The sequence below is a fragment of the Psammomys obesus genome, unplaced genomic scaffold, assembly GCF_907164565.1.
Source record: "Psammomys obesus unplaced genomic scaffold, mPsaObe1.curated_primary_1811, whole genome shotgun sequence".
NCBI classification, from domain to species: Eukaryota; Metazoa; Chordata; class Mammalia; order Rodentia; family Muridae; genus Psammomys; species Psammomys obesus.
The window spans coordinates 44799286-44820892 of NW_026585895.1; the positions used below are offsets into that span (position 1 = coordinate 44799286).

At 42.7% G+C, this 21607-nt stretch overlaps 3 protein-coding genes across 3 annotated transcripts; 1 reads left to right on the plus strand and 2 right to left on the minus strand.

Moving 5' to 3' along the window:
* The first annotated feature begins 1764 nt into the window (after nt 1-1764).
* Nucleotides 1765-2706, plus strand: LOC129671373 (olfactory receptor 3). The gene has a single exon (XM_055600295.1). The coding sequence runs from the start codon at nt 1765-1767 to the stop codon at nt 2704-2706; it is 942 nt and encodes a 313-aa protein (XP_055456270.1).
* A 7540-nt stretch (nt 2707-10246) lies between these two features.
* Nucleotides 10247-11236, minus strand: LOC129671113 (olfactory receptor 50-like). Its single transcript, XM_055599735.1, has one exon. It carries the CDS (start codon nt 11231-11233, stop codon nt 10247-10249), a length of 987 nt encoding a protein of 328 aa, XP_055455710.1. The 5' UTR covers nt 11234-11236.
* A 5587-nt stretch (nt 11237-16823) lies between these two features.
* On the minus strand, nt 16824-17765 carry LOC129671446 (olfactory receptor 50-like). Its single transcript, XM_055600436.1, has one exon. It carries the CDS (start codon nt 17763-17765, stop codon nt 16824-16826), a length of 942 nt encoding a protein of 313 aa, XP_055456411.1.
* Nucleotides 17766-21607: the final 3842 nt, after the last annotated feature.

Consider the following 21607-nt stretch of genomic DNA (forward strand, 5'->3'; position numbering starts at 1 on the left):
CTTCAAAGATTTTTTTTTCTTTCTTTCTGTCTTTTTTTTTTTTTTTTTTTTTTGCATAATAGCATTCTACTGAAGATGGTATTTGGGGGCGAGATTTGGGAGACTCAAGGCTACAGTGAAAATTACACTATATAGGTGTGGTTTTGCATGTTTCCTTGAGGGAGAAAACCGGCACAGATAATCTGCAGAACTGAAAGAAGCAGAAGGAATTATCCATTGCTTATTTTCTACAATCAGTTAAAATTCTGCAGCCAGGTTTGGGTCCTAGATGTGAAAATCTGTGTAGAAGGTCTTCAGCCTTTCGAACAAAGTGACAGCGTATGTCACTCACACGTTTCTGCGAGGGCACAAGGGAGTGTTCACTCATACTCCGGTTCTGCCTTCAAATGGCGTATGGAGCCAGTTGGCCACATCACGGCGCTCACCGGGGCTTATTATGTCGACATGAATTTTCACTGGACCACGCTGGCTCAGAACTCCACCCTTCCTTTTATTTAGTTATAGCACAGGGAACCAGGCTACTTTTGAGTCCTGTTGGCAAAACAATGGCAGGGTCTCTGCACCTCTGAAAATTTGCTTCTCTATTTAATGTTTGAAGCCATCTGTGAGTGTTGTGTGCATCATGGGTAGACAGCTGTCTTAGAGCAACTCATTGAAGACTCCATCCTTTACACGCTTACCTAAAACACCATTTTTATCTGTTGTAAGTTCTCTATTGTAAACCTGTCCGCCCTTAGGCTCTCTTTCCTTCACCGCACCACTGGTTCACCTTGTAATTATCTTTGTTTGTTTGTTTGTTTTTATAATAACTGTAGTCTCATAAGGTGCCTTTACACACTATAGTAAACCCTTTTCTTTTTTAAAGGTATAGATTTTTATATTGATATATGTTAGAAAATAAATCCCTTCTAGATTATTTTTGAAACACTAAAATATTAGAATTTGCTTTAATTTTTTTTTTTTGGATTTTTTTGATTGTACTTCTTTGCATGGGGGGGGGGCTTATGAAGGTCTAGCCTAACTGCTGAACCAGGTGTGATGTAAGCATTTTATTGAAGCTAAACCCTAGGGATTTTACTTGGATGTGACAAATGTTTTATCAACCAGTTGATAATATCATGCGTGCATTAATTGTCTGTGCTGCTGTCTGGACCACAGCTGGTGACCAACACAGAAATATTAATTATAAGCATAGACAAGCAGGACTTACAGAAGTGAGGATATCATACAAGCAGAATTAAGAAGGGGAATTAGATTTCAGATACCAGATAATTGTTTTGCTCCAGGAGAACAAACTTGGAGGCAAAACACTTGGGTTCATGACCCCTCTTCTCTTAGTCTTACTTCTGTATCTGTAGGACTCCTTTTTTTTAAACCATCTCTTTTGTATGGTAGAGATGGCAACGACACACATCTAGGTCATTTATTTGCAACTATTGGATGGGTTCATGCACACACGAAGCTGGAATTGTCTATTTTTAAAAACAACTTGATGAAAATTGACTGTGGCTATTATTGTTTAGAGGGGCTAGGATCAGACTGAGAATGAAGGTGGCTGCACACCTAAATCTACATTTGTTTTTTATCCTCCACAACATTTGCAGCGAAACATATGGAAAACATATGTAAAAGAGAAACATGTAAAGGAAGACGTGGAACAAACATCTAGGTCTAACAAACATCTGTGTCATTCTGTGCCACAATCACCATTTCTTATCCCTTCAACTTTCCCCAGCAGCAGCCTTCCCCGGCTGCTACACGAGTATGAGGCTCAGGAACCAGAGCAGCGAATCCGAGTTCCTCCTCCTGGGGCTCCCCATCAGACCAGAGCAGCGGGGCGTCGTCTTCACGCTGTTCCTGGCCATGTACCTGACCACGGTGCTGGGGAACCTGCTCATCATCCTGCTCATCAGGCTGGACTCTCGCCTCCACACCCCCATGTACTTCTTCCTCAGCCACTTGGCCTTCACAGACATCTCCTTCTCATCCGTCACCATCCCAAAGATGTTAACCAAAGTGCAGAGCCAGTACGTACCCATCACCTACGAGGGCTGTGTTTCACAGACACACTTCTTCATATTCTTTGCTGACCTGGACAGTTTCCTTATCACTTCGATGGCCTACGACAGGTATGTGGCCATCTGTCACCCTCTGCATTACACGGCCATCATGAGGCAGAGCCTGTGTGCCATGCTGGTAGCTGTGTCCTGGGTCATAGCTTTTGCTTGTGCTCTTTTGCACACTCTCCTCCTAGCCCAGCTTTCCTTTTGTGCTGACCACACTGTCCCCCACTTCTTCTGTGACCTGGGGGCCCTACTCAAGTTGTCCTGCTCTGACACATCCCTCAATCAACTGGTAATCTTCACAGCAGGCTTGGCCGCCATTATGCTCCCACTTCTATGCATCCTTGTTTCTTATGGCCACATTGGGTTCACCATTCTCAAGGTTCCCTCAACCAAGGGCATCTGTAAAGCCTTGTCCACTTGCGGGTCCCACCTCTCGGTGGTGGCTCTCTACTATGGGTCAATTATTGGTCTCTATTTTCTGCCCCCATCCAACAGTACCAGCGACAGTAACATAATTGCTTCAGTGATGTACACAGTGGTCACTCCTATGCTGAACCCTTTCATCTACAGCCTGAGAAATAAAGACATGAAAGGGGCCTTAAGAAAACTCTTGAGTAAGAAGACAGAGTTTTCCAGATGATAGTTTTTCCTTTTGCATCTGTGTGATCTTACTTCCTCAATAATATAAATCCAAATTATTAAAATCATATTTCACTAGTTCTTCAAAATGCTTTGCTGACATTATTTCTATACCCATGAGAATGACTACTAAGACAGGATGTATTATGATTTTGTTATCTTAGTTTATTGGGTATTGGTATTGGGAGCCATTGGGGCTGGTATCATTAAATGAGAGATGCTGTGTTTATCTCTTCCTCCAATTTTTAAATTTACTATAAAATGTGCCTGGATTTTCTACCATTACTGGAAAAGTTTCCAATTTTAGGAAGTACTGCCCTCTTTCCCTTACGCACACAGATACCTAAGAACTCTGAGATTTTTCTACAGTTCTCCAGGAGAGCATAAGAATTTAATTCCAATTAGAGAATAATTAGTGCACAGCTTTCTTATTCCTTGAGAAAATGGTCACCACTTACTTTCTCACATGCACATATAGATATTTAGTGACAAATGCCACCTCAAGTTGTCTTGGATTTTGTCTAAAAGTTTAATATGCAATAAAATCATCACATTTTAGCCAGATGGGCTGGTGAGGTGGCTCAGCAGTTAAAAACATTGGCTGCTCTTCCAGAGGTCCTGAATTCGATTTCCAGCAACCGCATGGTGGCTCACAACCATCTATAAAGGAATCTGATGCCCTCTTCTGGCATGTGGTTGTACATGCAGACAGCGCACTCCTATATTTAAATACACATACATACATACATACATACATACATACATACATACATACATACATACACATATACATGCATACATACAAATAGAAGTTTTATCCAGACAGCCACTCAGTGGTTGTTTAGGAAAAGTTGGGTTCAGAGAGGTGACGAACACCTCATGACCAGACAGTGAAAGGAAGGCTTGAACCTTAGTATTCCAAAGCATTTCTTTGGGGCACTACCTTTAGTTACATGGAATTCTGTACAAGTCCGAAAAGAAATAATAAGCATAATCTGGCGGAAGGGACTACAAAAGCCTTCTCAGGGGTGTGTCTGTCACTTGTGTCTTAATTAGAACTTATCCAGGAACAGTAATTTCCATCTTTTGGCACTGATCAGATAGGAGCACCGTAAGTCAGGACTAAAACTTATACTAACAAGACTCAAGATTGTAAGACTCGAGGATATCGGTGGTAAATGCCAGGTGACTTATTTTTTGACTCTTGACCATTTCAATCTAATGATTTCTCTAGATAGAGCTGAGCGGTGAGCCCCAGCTCCTCCCAACAGGGAAGGAGACACTTTCCTCCCTATACCAAGCTAAATGACAGAAGCTTTAAGGAAACACTTAAGCAGCTTGATGTCTTCCTTTTTCTTTTATGAAAGAGCAACGGCAAAGAAGAGGCGGTAAGAGGGTGGCAGAGGGTACGATGGAATTGCATTCAGGCATTGCTTCTACTTCACGTTGTGAAAATAAGATTTAAAAACATGCCTCCTGCGACGTAAAGTGAACAAATAAACTTAAAAAGCACGCTTCCCGTAAGCACAGGGAAGCTATGAATGAGAGTGGGCAGCAAGGGCCTTTGGGAAGTACAAGATTCCATGATAAACTGTGAGCTAGTGACATGGACTCGGGCACTGTGAAAGCTCTCGAGGGAAATAGACACAGAAAAGAAATTTGCTTGGGACTTATGAAGCCGTGAAGAGGCATTCCAGGAGGCTGACTATCCCTGATCCAGAAGTAATGCAGAAATGAAATCCTTTGTTGTTGTTTGTGTTTATGTGGGTCTGGGTGGCGCTGAAAACTGAATCTCGGGTCTCAGACGTGCTGGAAGGTACTCTACTGGGGTTACACCCTCAGCGTGCCTTCAACCAGATTAACCACCAACAGTCTAAGAGGAACAGAAGTTCTCTCTAATATAGCAAGCATCGAAGAAGCATTCTATCTCTACCATTCTTCTTATGGTACTTTACAGAAAATCCATTTCAACTGTGACCAGGACAGTTGTTTTTAAGGGAGAAAGAAGTCATGTGCTTGGTTATTATGTCTCTGAAAACAAAATAAAACAAAAACAAACAAACAAACAAAAAAACCAGCTGAAAATGTGACCAAGAAGATGGCTCCTCAGAGAAAAGACACTTGCCCCCAAGCCTGACAACCCAAGTTTGAGTCCCAGCACCCACACAATGAAAGGACAGTAGCAACTCCAACATGTCTGACCTGCAGATGGAAGCACGCACACTAAAATAACTATGTGTGAAATAAGTTAAAGCAACTGGAAATGCCTGGTAAGAAACATCTAGAAAGTGAGGGGAGGAGAGCTGGAGAACAGTTGCTCAGCAGCTGCTAAGCCTGTTAGACAGCAAGGCAACTGTCCCGGTTAGGGCTTCCATTGCTGCAATAAGACTGTGAGCAAAAGTGCTTGTCTTATCTTGCACTTCCATCGCTGAGGGAAATGATGGCAGCAACTCCAGCAGGGAAGGCAGGAACCTGGAGGAAGAGACTGATGTAGGGGCCACGGAAGGGTGCTGCTTAATGGCTCACTCATCATGGCTTGCTCAGCTTGCTTTGTTTTTGTTTTTGTTTTGTTTTGTTTTGTTTTGTTTTATCTTTACTTTTTTCACAATTTATTCATTATATATCCTGATTGAAGCCCCCTCCCTCAACTCCTCCCAGTCCTACCCTCCCTCCCTCTTCCCCCCACCCCCTTCCCTTAGTCCACTGAAAGGGGGAGTTCTCCTCCTCTGCCATCTGCCCATAGTTTGTCAAGTCTCGTCAGAACTGCCTGGATCTTCTTCCTCTGTGGCCTAGCAAGGCTGCATCACCAGGGGCAAGTGATCAAAGAGCAGGCAATCAAATTCATGACAGAGGCAGCCCCCGTTCCCCTCTCTCAGAGACCTACATGGAGACTGAGCTGCTACATCTGAACAGGGGGTCTAGGTCCTCTTCATGCATAGTCCTTGCTTGGTGTATCAGTCTCTGCAGGACCCCCTGGGCTCAGGATTTTTAGCTTTGTTGGTCTCCTTGTGGAGCTCCTGTCCCCTCCATGTCCTTACATCCCACCCCCTCCTTCTTCTATAAGACTCCCTGCACTCTGCCTAAAGTTTGGCTGTGAGTCTCAGCATCTTCAATGCCCTGTTGGGTGGAGCCTTTCAGAGGACCCTCAGTAGTAGGCTCCCATCCTGTTTCCTCTCATTCACTGCTTCTGGTGTCTATCTTGTTTGTCATTCTGAATGAGATTTAAGCATCCTCTGTAGGGTCCTTCTTAGTGTTTAGCTTCTTTAGGTCTGTAGATTTTGGTATGGCTAACCTATATTATATGGCCAGTATCCACTTATAAGTGAATGTATACCATGCCTGTCTTTCTGTTTCTGGGTTACCTCACTCAGGATGATCTTTTCTAGTTCCATCCATTTGCCTGCAGATTTCATTATTTCCTTGTTTTTGATAGCTGAGTAGTATTCCATTATATAAATATGTCACAATTTCTGCATACATTCCTCCACTGAGGGGCATCTAAGGTTGTTTCCAGAATCTGATTATTACAAATAAAGCTGCTATCAACATAGTTAAGCAAATGTCCTCAAACTCATTGGCACAGGAGACAATTTCCTGAATAGAACACCAACAGGTCAGGCTCTAAGATCTAAATGGGACCTCGTGAAACTGAAAAGCTTCTGTAAAGCAAAGGACACTGTCAACAGAACAAAACAACAGCCTACAGAGTGGGAAAAGATCTTCACCAACCCTACATCTGATAGAGAGCTAATATCCAGAATATATAAAGAACTCAAGAAATTAGACACCAACAAACCAAATAATCCAGTGAAAAAAATGGGGCACAGAGCTAAACAGAGAATTCTCAACAGAGGAATATCGAATGGCAGAGAAACACTTAAAGAAATGCTCAACATCCTTAGTCATTTGGGAAATGCAAATCAAAACAACCCTGAGATTTCACCTTACACCCATCAGAATGGCTAAGATCAAAAACTCAAGTGACAACACATGCTGGAGAGGATGTGGAGAAAAGGAACCCTCCTCCACTGCTGGTGGTAATGTAACCTTGTACAACCATTTTGGAAATCAGTCTGGTGCTTTCTCAGAAGATTACGAATAGCCCTTCCTCAAGATCCAGCTATACCACTCCTAGGCATACCCAAAAAATGCCTCACCATTCAATAAAGACATTTGCTCAACTATGTTTATAGCAGCTTTATTTGTGATAGCCAGACTCTGGAAACAATCTAGATGGCCCTCAATGCAGGAATGGATACAGAAATTGTAGTGTATTTGCACAATGGCATACTACTCAGCAATTAAAAACAAAGAAATCATGAAACTTGCAGGCAAATGGATAGAACTAGAAAAGATCATCCTGAGTGAGGTAATCCAGAAGCAGAAAGACACATATGACATATACTCACTCATAAGTGGATATTATCCATATAATATAGGATAAACATACTAAAATCTATAGTCCTAAAGATGCTAAACAACAAGGAGGATCCTAGGGAAGATGCTTAATCCTCATTCAGAAGAGCAAGCACGAGAAGACTTCTCATTCGGAAGCACGAGAAGACAAGGAACAGGACAGGAGCCTACCACAGACAGCTTATGTAAGTCTCTACTGATCGAGGTATTGAAACAGAGGTTGAGACCCATAGCCATATTTTGGGCAAAATGCATGGAATTTTATGAAAGATGGGGAGATAGGAAGACCTGGAGAGGACAGGGGCTCCAAAAGGAGAGCAACTGAGTCAAAATACCTGAGCCCAGGGGGTCTGCAGAGACTGATACTCCAACCAAGGACCATGCACCTCTTCAAAGTAAGCCCACTGGCTGCTCAATTTCTAAGTGGGTTCCCTAATAAGGGGTACAGGGGCTGTCTCTGACATAAACTCAGTGGCTGGCTCTTTGATCACTTCCCCCTTGGGGGAGCAGTCTTGCCAGGCCACAAAGGAAGATGATGCAGCCAGCCTTGGTGGGACCTGATAAGCTAGGGTCAGATAGAAGGGGAGGAGGTCCTCCCCTATCAGGGGACTAGGGAAAGGGAATAGGGGGAGAAGAAGGAGGATGGGTAGAACTGGGAGGAGATGAGGGAGGGGCCTGCAGCATGGATACAAAGTGGAAAGAAAGAAAGAAAGAAAGAAAGAAAGAAAGAAAGAAAGAAAGAAAGAAAGAAAGAAGAGATGCTCAACATCCTTACTCGTCAGGGAAATGCAGATCAAAAGGACCTTGAGATTTCACCTTACACCCATCAGAATGGCTAAGATCAAAAACTCAAGTGACAACACATGCTGGAGAGGATGTGTAGAAAGTGGAACCCTCCTCCACTGCTGGTGAAAATGCAAACTTGTACAACCACTTTGGAAATCAATCTGGCGCCTTCTCAAAAAAATTGGAAATAGCACTAGCTCAAGATCCAGCTCTACCACAGCTGAGTATATACCCAAAAGGAGCCCCACCATTCAGCCTGCTTTCTTATAGAACCCATGACCGCCAGCCCAGGGGTGGTCCCACCTGCCGTGGTTTGGTCTCTCTTACATCAATCACCAATCAAGACAATGCTCCACAAACTTGCCTACGGGTCAGTCTTATGGAGCTATTTCCTCCATTAAGATTCCCTCTTCCCAGCTATGTCTAGGTTTGTGTCAAGGCGACAAAAAGCAAGCAGCACAGTGACCAAACATGATAATTATGTGTTGCATGCTTCAAAGAGAGCAAAAGATAAAAGTTGTATTAGTGTTTTCTACAAAGCAAGATGAATAAGGAAGAAAATATTGATACTTGCCTTTATTTGAACATTACCTAACTTACACATACATGGAAACTAGAAAATATGTGTCAAGTTTTTTGCTGTAACTTTTAATCTTAACTTTCATTTATTCTTTGAAATGTTCATAAATATAAGCAATGGGTTTGATCATTTTACCCCTCACTCTTTCCCAACATGGCTTTCCCAACAAAGCCATCATGTCTTTCCCCCACCCCGGCTTCATGCCCTCCTTTTATTTTCTTTTTTGTTTGTTTGTTTGCTTTTTGGCTCACTAAGACCAACTAGCGTTCCCCTTTTGCGATCAGGCATGGGGTCATCTATTGTGAGATGGGGAACCGGCTACTGGCCATGCTCCTGAAGAAAAGTGACTCTCCCTCCCCTGGCAACCATCAACTGCCAACAGCTTGTCAGCTAGGGGTGGACCATCTGAGCTCCTCACCCACCCTCTGTGCTAGAATCTCTTACACTCGTGATCTCGTGTGGCCTTGTGTGGGTAGCCAAAGCTGCTGTGGGTCCATGTGGGCAGCAATCACATCATGGTTCCAGGACAGCATTTCACAGCCACCCCCCACACTTTCCAGCTCCTGCATTCTTTTCTCTAACATGCATCCTTAGTTTTAATTCACACATTCCCACCTCTGCCTTCCCCTCCCTTCCCCGCCCTCCCTTAATCTTTTATCTCCAAGTAGTCACCCCTGTTCTTTCATATTATATGTGTTCTGCTAGCCCCTCTTGCTAGATTTGACTTGGATTTCAAGACCATAGGTTCCCAGGGAGCTTCTTCACAAACACTTCAATTAGGCTAAATCTGTGCCTGTCCCCTGCCTCCCCGGACCCACAACATGTCTGAACACTCTGACCCCAGGATTCCACCTCATTACTTCCGTTTTCACCTATATTCTAATACCCCTCTCCCTAAACACATGCTACATGCCGAGCCAAGAGGCCATTTACAGCTACTTTGTTTCCATGCATACTCTATTATAAACACACAAAACAAAACATCTGGATTTAGGGAATGAGACCTCATATGAAAGAGGACATGAGGTGTTTGTCTTTTGTGACCTAGGTCACCTCATTCAGTATAATCTTTTGCACCTTTTTTACATACATTTACCTGTAAATATCATGCTTTTGTTTTCTTTCACAGCTGGTTAATATTCCATTGTGCATATGTGTCACATTTTTTTCATTTGTCAGTCGATAGACCTCTAAATCGATTCCATTTTCTAGCTACTGTGAATATAGCATCAGTGAACATGGTTGTGGAAGTGTCTGTGTGGCAAGATATAAAACCCTCTGTGTCTATATTTCCCTAGAGTGGTATAGCTGGCTCATCTGAAAGATCTATTTCTAGTCTTTGATAGACACACTGGTTTTCAGAGTAACGGTGTTACGTATTAATTTTGTGCCAATTAAAAAAATTTAAAAACAAAAACAAACTAGATTTGCAACTGGTGTTATTCATGAAAATAAATTATAAATATGTTATAAAATTTAAAAAAATGAAACAAAAAGTACAGGAGAAATAGTTCTGTTTTCTTGAAAAAGGAAAAACATCTTTCATATAGAAGGCTTTAAAATTGGATAATAATAAAAGGTCAATGACTGGCATGATATAAAAAATTTGTTTCTAAATTAGGACATTATGTGAGAAGGAATATAGTGCGGAACTGTAAACAAACAAACAAACCTTCCCCCAAGATGAGCAAAACCATTAAACAATTAAAGAGAAACAGGCTGAAAAGTTTACAGCCTGAAGACCCACCAACCCATAGTGTCATGGGTAGGACTGAGACGTCTCAATAAAGAGGGAAGACCACGCCCACCACTGTGAACACGCTCTCCGGCTGAGGATGTTCCCCAGCGCTCCTTTCATGTCCTGGTTCCTCAGACTGTAGATAAAGGGATTCAGCATGGGCATGACCATAGTGTACAGCACAGCCACTATGACATCTTTATCATTAGTATTATCAGAGGACGGGAAAAAATATAGCCCAATAATGTCTCCATAGTACAAAGAAACTACACAGAGGTGGAAGCCGCATGTGGACAAGGCTTTGCAGATTCCCCTGATGGAGGGATTTCTCAGGATGGTGGCTCCGATGCGGCCATAAGAGACCAGGATGCATACGAAGGGCATGGTGATGACCACCACTGCTAAAGTGAGGATGACCAGCTCATTGATGGTGGTATCTGACCTGGACAGCTTCAGCAAGGCAGACAGGTCACAGAAGAAGTGGTGGAGAGTGTTACCTCGAAGGAAAGAGAGACGAGCTAGAAGGAGAGTGTGCACAAGGCCATTAGTCGAGGAAAATACCCAGGACAGCATCACTAGCAGGACACAGAGGCTCTGGCTCATGATGGGGCTGTAGTGCAGAGGGTGGCAGATGGCCACGTACCTGTCATAGGCCATGGAGGTCAGAAGGACGCTGTCAATACAACCAAACAATAAGAAAAAATATATCTGGGAAACACAGCCAGCGTAGGAGATGGACTGAGTGTGAGTCAGCATGTTGGTGAGCATCTTTGGAGCCGTGACTTTCGAGGAGGAGATGTCTGTGAAGGCCAAGTGGCTGAAGAAGAAGTACATGGGGGTGTGGAGGCGGGAGTCCAGCCTGATGAGCAGGATGATGAGCAGGTTCCCCAGCACCGTGGTCAGGTACATGGCCAGGAACAGGGCAGAGATCATGGCTGGGTCCTCTGGCCAGACAGGGAGCCCCAGGAGGAGGAACTCAGATGTGCTGCTCTGGTTAGTCTTCATCATACTCTTTAGCTACAGATGAAAGAGGATGCTATAGAAGAAGCAGAGGTCATGACATCTATTACATAACAATCATTTGTTTTTTACCTACTTAGGTTGTACGCTGAAACTGGAATATCTCGAGGTTCTTGCCACATTATTGCATTAGTGATTGTGTGGCTAAATGTATTATTTGTCTACTTAGAGACCATCTCAAATTTTTGTGGGGGAAAAAAATGGAAAACACCAGAGTGAGCATCAGATCTCTTCAGGCTCAGAGAACTCGGCAGTCCATGAAAGAAATCTTAATGAGAGCACATGGTCACGTTCGTAAGGTATGACTAGAAATCCAGCAGGTGACTTCTAATGTCTTCTTGGTCAGACCTAGCCTCCCCGAGACTGCTGGAATACCCCTTATATGTTTTATTTCTACACATTTAACACAAGGATAACTATTAGTTGTTTGAAACTCTAAAATATCATAATCTAGAAATCTGGTGTGAACAGTACATATAGCAGGTCAACTCTTGGCGATTTCATAAGCTGGTGACACACGAGATACGCCATCTTTTTTTTTTTTTTTTTTTCAAGACAGGGCTTCTCTGTGTAGTCTGGCTGTCCTGGAACTCACTCTGTAGACCAAGTTGGCCTCAAACTCAGAGATCCGTCTGCCTCTGCCTCCTGAGTGCTGGGATCAAAGTTGTGTGCACCACACCTGGCTTACTCTATCAATTGTTACTTTAAGATGATTCTTTCCTACCCAACAGTTCAGCCTACCCCCGTTCCTGAAGGAACATTCATTAGATGAAGGGGAATAGGGCCATTCGTCTCTTCCAACACATACTTGCCGAGTCCTCTGTATATAGCCCCTCAGCTCAAGCTAGGCTGTCCTGGGTATTCAAGCCAGTAGAATACCCAGAAATCCTTGACTTTCCCCGTCACATCCAGAATCTACCAAAGAACAGGTTCTTTGTGACTATTTGTCTGGCATAAACAAGTAATAAGTGGTCCCTCGCAGTGATTCGTAAGTTTGATATCACCCTTCGTAAGTTTGATATCACCCTAATGATCTATAGATAATTTTTTGTTGTATTACAGCACTTCTTATAATTTGTAAATATGATAATTTGTCCTCTTTCTCCTTCAAATTTGTTAGCTTTAGGCCTACCTGCTGTCACAATCATTTCATAATTGGTAAAGAAAACACGGGAAACATCTACTAAAACGCAGGCTCCATATTCCCTCAAAAGAATTATTCACTCTGAATTTGTTGACTTTTGAGAATTACATAATCATCTTATCCACCATTTATTTGAAGAGTTAAGTAAGGATTACAGTAAAATAATCTAAAGTCTAAATCCCTTCAACTTGATTGAAGTATATTTAAAGTTCACATATTATTTGTCCTACTCTATCAAAATTCCCTCAAGTGTTGCTGTTGCGTTGGTGGGGCTACCCTGAGCACAGCTGCCTTCTAAGTGATGCTGTTATGGAGCCAGACTACTTTGCTACTTGTTTCATAATAACAAAAACTAACATGTCTCAATGAACATGGTAATTAACTATCTGTTGGAGATGTGGCTGCTTCTAACAGTTTGTTACATTTCAATGAGCAACATTAGTAAGTTTTTAAGTTCTTATGCATGCCAATATATGTAATGTGTACATAGAATGAACTTTTAAAAATGCAATTAGATTGATACTGTCTAACCATGAAAAGATAAGGGGACAGGGAACTCTACTCCTGTGTGTTCTTTATTGCGCTCTTTAATGTAAGAATCTGTCTATTGAAAATAATTGTTTGAAAAGTGCTTGGAGAGCACAGAGTGAGGGCATTTGAAGAGAGAAAGCTCAAGGCTGTGCGTCAGCTGGAAGAGACAGGGGTTGGAGAACTTGAGGGAGCATAGAGAAGATCTTTTTCTGGCCCATTAGAAACCTTCATTCTATTCTGAGAAACAGGACCAAGCAAAAGTCTAAGTAAAGATTTTTAGGCGCTTGCCCTCTGCTGGTAGAGATCGAAACAGAATTAACAGGAATCTGAATAGTTATTAGACTAACTTAGTTACAAAATGACTCCACTTTCTACGCGAATTATTGCAGTACAGAACCAAATTATATTGGTTTAGTACAAAATTTAAGAAAATACCAAAAATGAAGATGATGGGAGTCAAAGAAAAGCAAGAGGATGTATGCCCTACCTTTTCATCTCAAAATTAGATATAAAATCAGAGAGAATCTATTCGCATGCAAATTTGCCGCCACCTGACTCTTTCAAATTTTGGATAGGAGATCAAAGTAAGTTATTCTACAGGGATCTGTCTGTCAGAGTGTGACATGAAGAGGGCTGGGTCCTGGGGAGAAGCGAAACACTGCATGCACATACACGTAAGGACATCCAAGGTTACACAACCATCCTACTTCTTGTAAACTCTAGTTCTTCTCTGAGATGAGTCTTTGATGATGAGCACAGATACCTTGATATGCAAGGCATGGAAGCTTCTTCCATTTCTTTATGAAGTGTAGAAGATATAATGAAACTGGCAGAACCTGCAAGGGCTCAGTGTTCCACCGTGAGCGACAGAAGACTTTCAACATGCAGCCTGCTGTGATGGGTAGATGGAGGGATGCATTGTGTCCCTGAGAAATTGCTGTACGTTATAATTTCCCAAACCATGACAAGGGGGTGATCCCCTATGCCTGGCTGCTGATTAGGGACAAAGTGCATATGGTTGCATCATTCGCTCGGGCTTCTCTAGGGATAGAACTGTTTGCTGAAGAAGGCACAAGAGAGTCAGCTCATCCTTAGAGGAATTATGATAAGATCAAGGTAACAACTAACAGGTGATAGACAAAGACTGTCATGTGCCAATTGCAGGAAAAACTATGGGATTTTCATTTCTCCCACTGTGAAAAAATATAATCAAAAAGACTAGTGCCATGTCTTTTCTCATATGTGAAAACTAAAAGAAAAAGACATCCTGGCAATCAGAGACAGTGTACTAAGGAAGACAGCAGGACCAAAAGGGGCAGAAGTAGAGATGATAAAACAGAGCAGGTTGACTTGATCAGAGTGTTACATCTGTGTGTAAGACAAAGCCACAATGAAAACTCTTACTTTGTACACTGATGTGATTCAATATTTTTTAACGTTTTATTGATTCTTTGTGAGTCAAACAATAATACACCCCAGTTCCACTCATCTCCCCATCCCTTCAGATCTACCCTCCACCCTTGCAACCTTCCCCCAAAAGAAAACAAAAAATAATTTAAAATTTTTTAATTAAAAAAATCTTGTTGTGGAAGTTGTAGTGTGTCACACAGTATAGCCTTTTGTCCACACATCTTTACTTGCAAATGTTCATTGAAGTGAGTCATTGGTCTGGTTCAAGGCCTCTGGCTTCTGCTACACTATCAATACTGAATCCTCACAGGGACTCCTCTCAGATCTCCTGCTGTTGCCCTGTGTCATGGAGATCCTGTAGCTTTGGATCTACAAGACCAGCCCCTTCACGTGCTCTAGCAGTTCATAGATGGGGTAGATGTTAGGGTGGGCCAATTCAAAGGCCTGAATCTGGGCCTGGTGGTAGCTGAGTTGATCAGCCTGCCAGCTCTCCTTTGCCCACACCACCAGGGCCAGCTCTCCAGCAGTGCCCCAGCAAGCTCAGCCAATGCCACAGCTGGCAAGGGGATGGGTCAGCTCTCCCACACTCTTGGGGCCAGCTCACCAGCTCCCCTGCCACCACGGCCAGCTCTACTGTGCTACCTAGGAATGCAGGGCCCGCTTGCCTGAGAGCTGCAGTCAGTGAGGGGCAGAAACAGCTCTGCGCAGCTGCTGGCCATCAACATGGTCCTAGGCCGCAGCCCAGACCAGGGATGTCCACGTGGCCTTTGGTGCTGATATGAGCCACTGACATCAACACACACCTGTGCCACAAAAGCAGACATGGCTGTCAGCACAGGCATGGACCAAAACTTCAACATGGCCTTAAGTGGCAGGGCAGGCTACTCACATCAGGCTATCCCTCTCCAGTTCTGCCCCTCTTCATAGTGCTCAGACCATCCCATTTCTCTGTCTCTCCACCACGCTTGCGCACTGTAGTGGCCCCCACTGCAGGTGGGCCATGCAGTGGTGGGCCGGCCTCTGGGTGTCTTCAGCCCATTCAAGCCACGTGGTGGCAGTCCTTTAATATTTTAACAAAAATAAATATGTTACAGCAATTTGCTTAAGGAAGTGAAGTCTTGGGCAGATGCAGCTTCACAGGGACTAGAGGGTAAAGTGCATTATTTCGTGTGGACAGAGAAAGCAACGCATCTGAGTGTAGGGCAGAGAGGTATCCTTTTAAAGAGAGTGATGGTCGGGTTGCTGTCCATCTCAGCATTCTTGGGTCAATTCAGATTGCCTAGACTTCTTCCCAGAAGCCTGCCAGTCACCCCTCAGTTCACATTTAAAGAGGCTGGACTTAATGATGTACAGAGTATGCCAGTCACAGCCCTCCCTGGAGTGGCTTTGGAAAGTCTCTCACTCTGTTTCACAGGACCTAGAAATCTCCTACAGAGGTTTTATTCACCAGTTTGATCAGCATCTGTCTGTCATGGCCTTTTAGAAAGCTAATCTTTTTTCAGTATGTTAACAGGCTCAGGCACTTTAAGGAAAAATAAACAAAACAGTTCTGTACTTAGTTACCGTCACACTAACACAACTAAAACCGGTTGGGGGTGGAATGGAAGCTATACACAGAAGGATAGCATCAGAGGGAGGTTGGCCAATAAATAGATAACAGTTAAATGGAAAAATTACTCCTGATTACATGATAAGGAGGAGAGTCTGTGTGGTGAGAAAATGCTGTGTGTTTCAAGGTGATAGGAGGAAGAATGCTGAGTATTTTCATCATGAACATGTGAAAAATGAGGAATTAAACATAATCTTCATGATTTGGACATATGAACTGTATAGATATATGGAAACAATGCATGGTATCCAGTAACTATGCACCATTTGATGTCAATTAAAATAATTAATAAATAAACAGAAATTAAAACAAAAACATAGCTACATTTGAATTGAAGTTACTTAAAAAATAAACTCCAGCTGAATTATAAAATTAAATACAAATAACGGTATAAATTAATCAAACTGAAAAAATATTAGCATCTTTAAGAATGGAGAAAAAAGTCTTTGCTTCTAAAGGCTTTAACATATTAAGAAAGAAAAAGGAAAAATAAAAAAAATATAAAATCACAATTGTGGAAAAAGAGTTCTATATAAAAAAGTCTATTTGTGGATATGCTTATGAAGAAAACTTGTGCAAGACTATCAGGCTAGAGAAAGAAAGAGAAGGAAAGAAAGAAAGAAAGAAAGAAAGAAAGAAAGAAAGAAAGAAAGAAAGAAAGAAGGAAGGAAGGAAGGAAGGAAGGAAGGAAGGAAGGAAGGAAGGAAGGAAGGAAGAAGAAAGGAAAGAAGGAAAGAAAGAGGGGGTTGGAAACTATGGACATTTGTTTGTACCTTGTGCCTGAAAAAACAATGCCCTGAGTCACTAAGAAACAGCATTTCCCAGAGGGGAAGACCCTTGTAGAGAGAGGGGAGATCTCAACTTCCTGCAGCAGAAAAAGCTAATCACATGGAAGAAGTTGCTCTTGCAAGCATATTCCTCAGTGCTCCTTTCATGTCCCGATTCCTCAGGCTGTAGATAAAGGGATTCAGCATGGGCGTGACCATAGTGTACAGCACAGCCACTATGACATCCTTGTCATTAGTGTTGTTTGATGAGGGGACAAAATATAGCCCAATAATGGCTCCATAGTACAGAGACACCACAGAGAGATGGGAGCCGCACGTGGAGAAGGCTTTGCAGATTCCCCTGATGGAGGGAGTTCTCAGGATGGTGGCTCCGATGCGGCCATAAGAGACCAGGATGCATACAAAGGGCACGGTGATGACTAGTGATCCCACAATGAGGATAACCAGCTCATTGACGGAGGTGTCTGAGCTGGCCAGCTTAATCAAGGCAGACAGGTCACAGAAGAAGTGGTGGAGAGTGTTACCTCGAAGGAAAGAGAGACGAGCTAGAAGGAGAGTGTGCACAAGGGCACCAGCAAAGGATAAGAACCAGGATACAATGACTAGGAGGATGCAGACAGTCTGACTCATGATTCTGGTATAGTGGAGGGGGTGGCAGATGGCCACGTACCTGTCATAGGCCATGGAGGTCAAAAGAAAGCTGTCAAGATCTGCAAAGAACAGGAAAAAATACACCTGGGAAACACAGCCAGCGTAGGAGATGGACTGAGTGTGAGTCAGCATGTTCGTGAGCATCTTTGGAGCCGTGACTGACGAGAAGGAGATGTCCGTGAAGGCCAAGTGGCTGAGGAAGAAGTACATGGGGGTGTGGAGGCGAGAGTCCAGCCTGATGAGCAGGATGATGAGCAGGTTCCCCAGCACCGTGGTCAGATATGTAGCCAGAAAGAAGGCATAGTACATGCCTTGCTCCTCTGGCCGGATGGGGAGCCCCAGGAGGAGGAACTCGGATGCGCTGCTCCGATTCCTTGTGCTCTTCATCTTCTGCTTGAGATGAAAAGCAAAACAAAACGAATGAGGGGAATGTGAGAATGGGAAGCATTGGGATTAGGGAGCAATGACATCAGTGTTTTTAATTACTATATTCACGGTATCTAAAATTCTCAAACTTTTTGAATGCTAACAGAGACTGGTGACTTAGAAACTAGCTCAATGTATTTTTTTTAAGGAACCTGGAAATATCATCACAATTATCAGATAAGAAAAGATCAGCCTTGAGAAGTCTAGAAATCTAGAATGGAATTCAGAAATAGAGTCTGAGGGGAAAGGTTAGAACAGTAATCAATCAATAGCAAAGCTAGTCAATAGTATATAAAGTTTTGCCAGCCTCTTAACCCTCTTCATAGCTCTAGAAGCATATTGACTGATGATCTACATCTGGGGCTGTATTGAAACTGAAAGAACCTCATAGGCAGCTACAAAACTGCAATATATGGTTCAGAGACTTAAAGGGCATGGTTCTAGGTCAATAACTTGATATATCATGGGACATGCCCCTCACATCTCCCCACCACACCTCCAGTTGTCTGTCACTCTTCCAAAAGCAGTTTTTTGTGGAATATGTGTAAGGAGTCTGTGTCGCAAGTTTTCTTCTGTGTTCTCTCAGCTAGAACCTAATGTTGCTTTTGCAGGTTTGTACAATGCCAGGAAATAGCTAACTTCTCTGGCTACATCTGGAATGTGCCAAGGAAGCGCTTGGCTCCTGCCTGTTCTAATCCAACAACCTTCTCCATTTTCATTGGTTTGAACCCAGATTTCTTTTGCTAATGACTCTTAAATAATTTTTTCTTTTCTTGTATTTCTAACAAACCATTAATTATTGTTCCCCTCTCTGTCAGCTGACCCATCTATTAAAACATAGATCCATGCTCCATAACAAAACCAATCTGAATGTCTTTGTGTTTGAGAGCTGAGAAAGCCTCAAGTTCAAACTAAGCACTTCTTGGTGGCGGAGGGTGTTAAAAGTTTGTATTACTATACTCCAATTCTGCCATCCTAGGTGAAACTATCTTTAAAAATCTCTACATTGTCCAGTCCGCTATCTTAAATATTCTTATGCGGGTTTGTTACCAGAGATTAATTATACATGCAGTTATATCACCCGTCACTATGCTGTAAAAATCATTTTATCATATTGAAGTACTAATTAGCTATTTCCAGACATTGAGTTTATTACTGTTTCCATTTCCACTATTACGATATACAGCATTATTCAATACCTTTTTACATAAGCATGCGTATAGATGATAAATTCCCAGAATTGGAATTAGAAGATCTGTGCATACTCATAACTTTGACAGACAGCTAAATACAAGAAACCGCAGTTGGTGGGGAAGCCTATTCTTATATGTTCTGTGAACAGTCATGATAAGTGTTTGGGGATGGGCAGGACTTGGGCATTGTGGGAAAGACGGAAGTCAAGACCATGCTCAGTCTGGTAAAAATCTGTGAAGCAAGAATATTACTGAAGAGCCAGGGTGTATAAGGCCATTTATGCTAGAATAGAAGGCTTCAGTTCTCTGCTCAAAGCATGAGTATGGGCGAGAAAAGATTTCAGTAAAGAGTGTCTAGCTTTAAACGTTATACTGTTTAGTGAGTAGACGTGAGTTACAGCAAGGCCAGGTATCAGAGGAGCTGAATCGGGGGGCGGGGAGGGTTGCAGCAGTTCAGATACAATAGGCTCACTGGTACACCTGGGTGTGTCTGTGGAGATGGAGACAGTTACAGAGATTTGCCAGAAAATTTGGGAGAAACCTAACAAGGCTTAATGGAGGTGGAAGACAAACAAAGAAACCGTGCCTCCCTCTCCTCTCCTGAATTAGGTGCTGCGTGAGTTTGAGATGAACTGTTCTACATGGAGACACTGAGCTAGCCTCTCAAACTTTAGACAGGTACTCACTTTTAACAACTGTCCATGGAACTGGAGTGTACACCCAGACACACACACTTATATGACTGAGCGCAAACTCTCCACCTCCCCCTGCCTTGTTAAGCCCCTTAGATGATAAACGCAGATACCTTCAACTTCAAGGTGTGAGAAGGTCCCTCCATTTCTCTCTAGAAGGCAGGGGAGACAGTGTAATAAGTAGGATCTCTAAGGGACAAGAAGTTCCATGGTGACAGTCAGAATACTCATCGGCTCAAAACAAAACAAGGTTAAGTATACCAATAAGCAGTTGACTGTAGCTCTTGAGAATTCAGTGTGAATTCTAATTTTACAAAAGACAGAGACGTCCCAGAGGATAACACTGACATCTTGAGTCTAAATTAAAAGCATGACATAATTGTTAAGTTTCCATTGCCTCCTTGGGGAACACAACTACTTATAGAAGTAAAGGAAAATTTGGCTCATCCATGAAGGAATAAAGCTAATAGCATCAAGGAAGCCACAGGAACTTTATGGACCACAAACCATGTTAGCATCTTATTTCTCTTGGGAGGAGTATTACTGAAAACTTGTAATGAACTAAGCTTGTGGCTGAGTGTGACAACCAGAGTTTGGAAGCCCATGACACTGCAAGAATGACAGAAATACACTAGTACCATCACTCTGAATGAAAAAGGGTGAGGTGCTTATATCTCATCATCACTCAGACCAAGCAGAACAGGTTCCTGTAAATCTCATTCTTTTCTTCAAAATCATGGGTGTTACAGGGACACAGTTTCACATATCCAGAAGGTGGCTATCAGTGCAACTTTTACTCAGCCCCTACAAAATTCATTCCAAATCAATCTTTATATCCCCAGTTCATAACAGCAGAAACATGAAAATCTAAGTGGTCATTTTATTCAAACATTATTTTTCTTGATACTTTGAGAGTTTAATAACACAATATATTTTGATCATACTGGTGTCCCTAGCCCACTCCTCTTCTCTATCTTCTCCTAGATTCACTCTCACCCTTCCAACTTTGCATCCTCTGCTTTTATTTTTTCTGTCCTGGGTCTTTGTTCTCATTATCTTTTTTTTTTTCTTTTTTCACAATTTATTCATTATATATCCTGATTGAAGCCCCCTCCCTCAACTCCTCCCAGTCCTACCCACCATCCCTCTTCCCCCTATCCCCTTCCCCTAGTCCACTGAAAGGGGGAGTTCTCCTCCTCTGCCATCTGCCCATAGCTTATCAAGTCTCATCAGGACTGTCTGGATCCTCTTCCTCTGTGTCCTGGCAAGGCTGCATTGCCAGGAGCAAGTGGTCAAAGAGCAGGCAATCAAGTCATGACAGAGGCGGCCCTTGATTCCCTTACTAGGGAACCACATGGAGACTGAGCTAGCAATTGGCTACATCTGAGCAGGGGGTCTAGGTCCTTTCCATGTATGGTCCTCCATTGGTACATCAGTCTCTGTAGGACCACCTGGGATCAAATTTTTTAGCTTTGTTGGTCTCCTTGTGGGAATCCTGTCTCCTCTACATCCTTCTATCCACCCCTCCCTTCTTCCTGAGACTCACAGCCAAACTCAGGCTCAGTTTGTGTTGTCCATATATTCCTGGGTCTGGTGCCATCCACTGGAGCCTAGTGGAACAGGAGAAGCCACAACCTTAAGGAAAAGTGACTTGCCCTCCCCCAGAAGCCATCAACTGTCACTGACTCCTCATGAAACTCATGAAATAATAAATTGGGGGAAGCAATTACAGGCTATAACAAGCATGAATTAGAGGGACTTCATAGAAGAAAGACCTGCAATAATAAAGCAAAATAAAACAAAAAAAAATCTTGTAGGTTTTTAAATGGAATTTGTGCCTAGTACTGGAACTTATATATGTTCAAGCCCTAAACCTCACTATTGTTGTGTTTGTTTGGATATTAAATGTCCCCCAAAG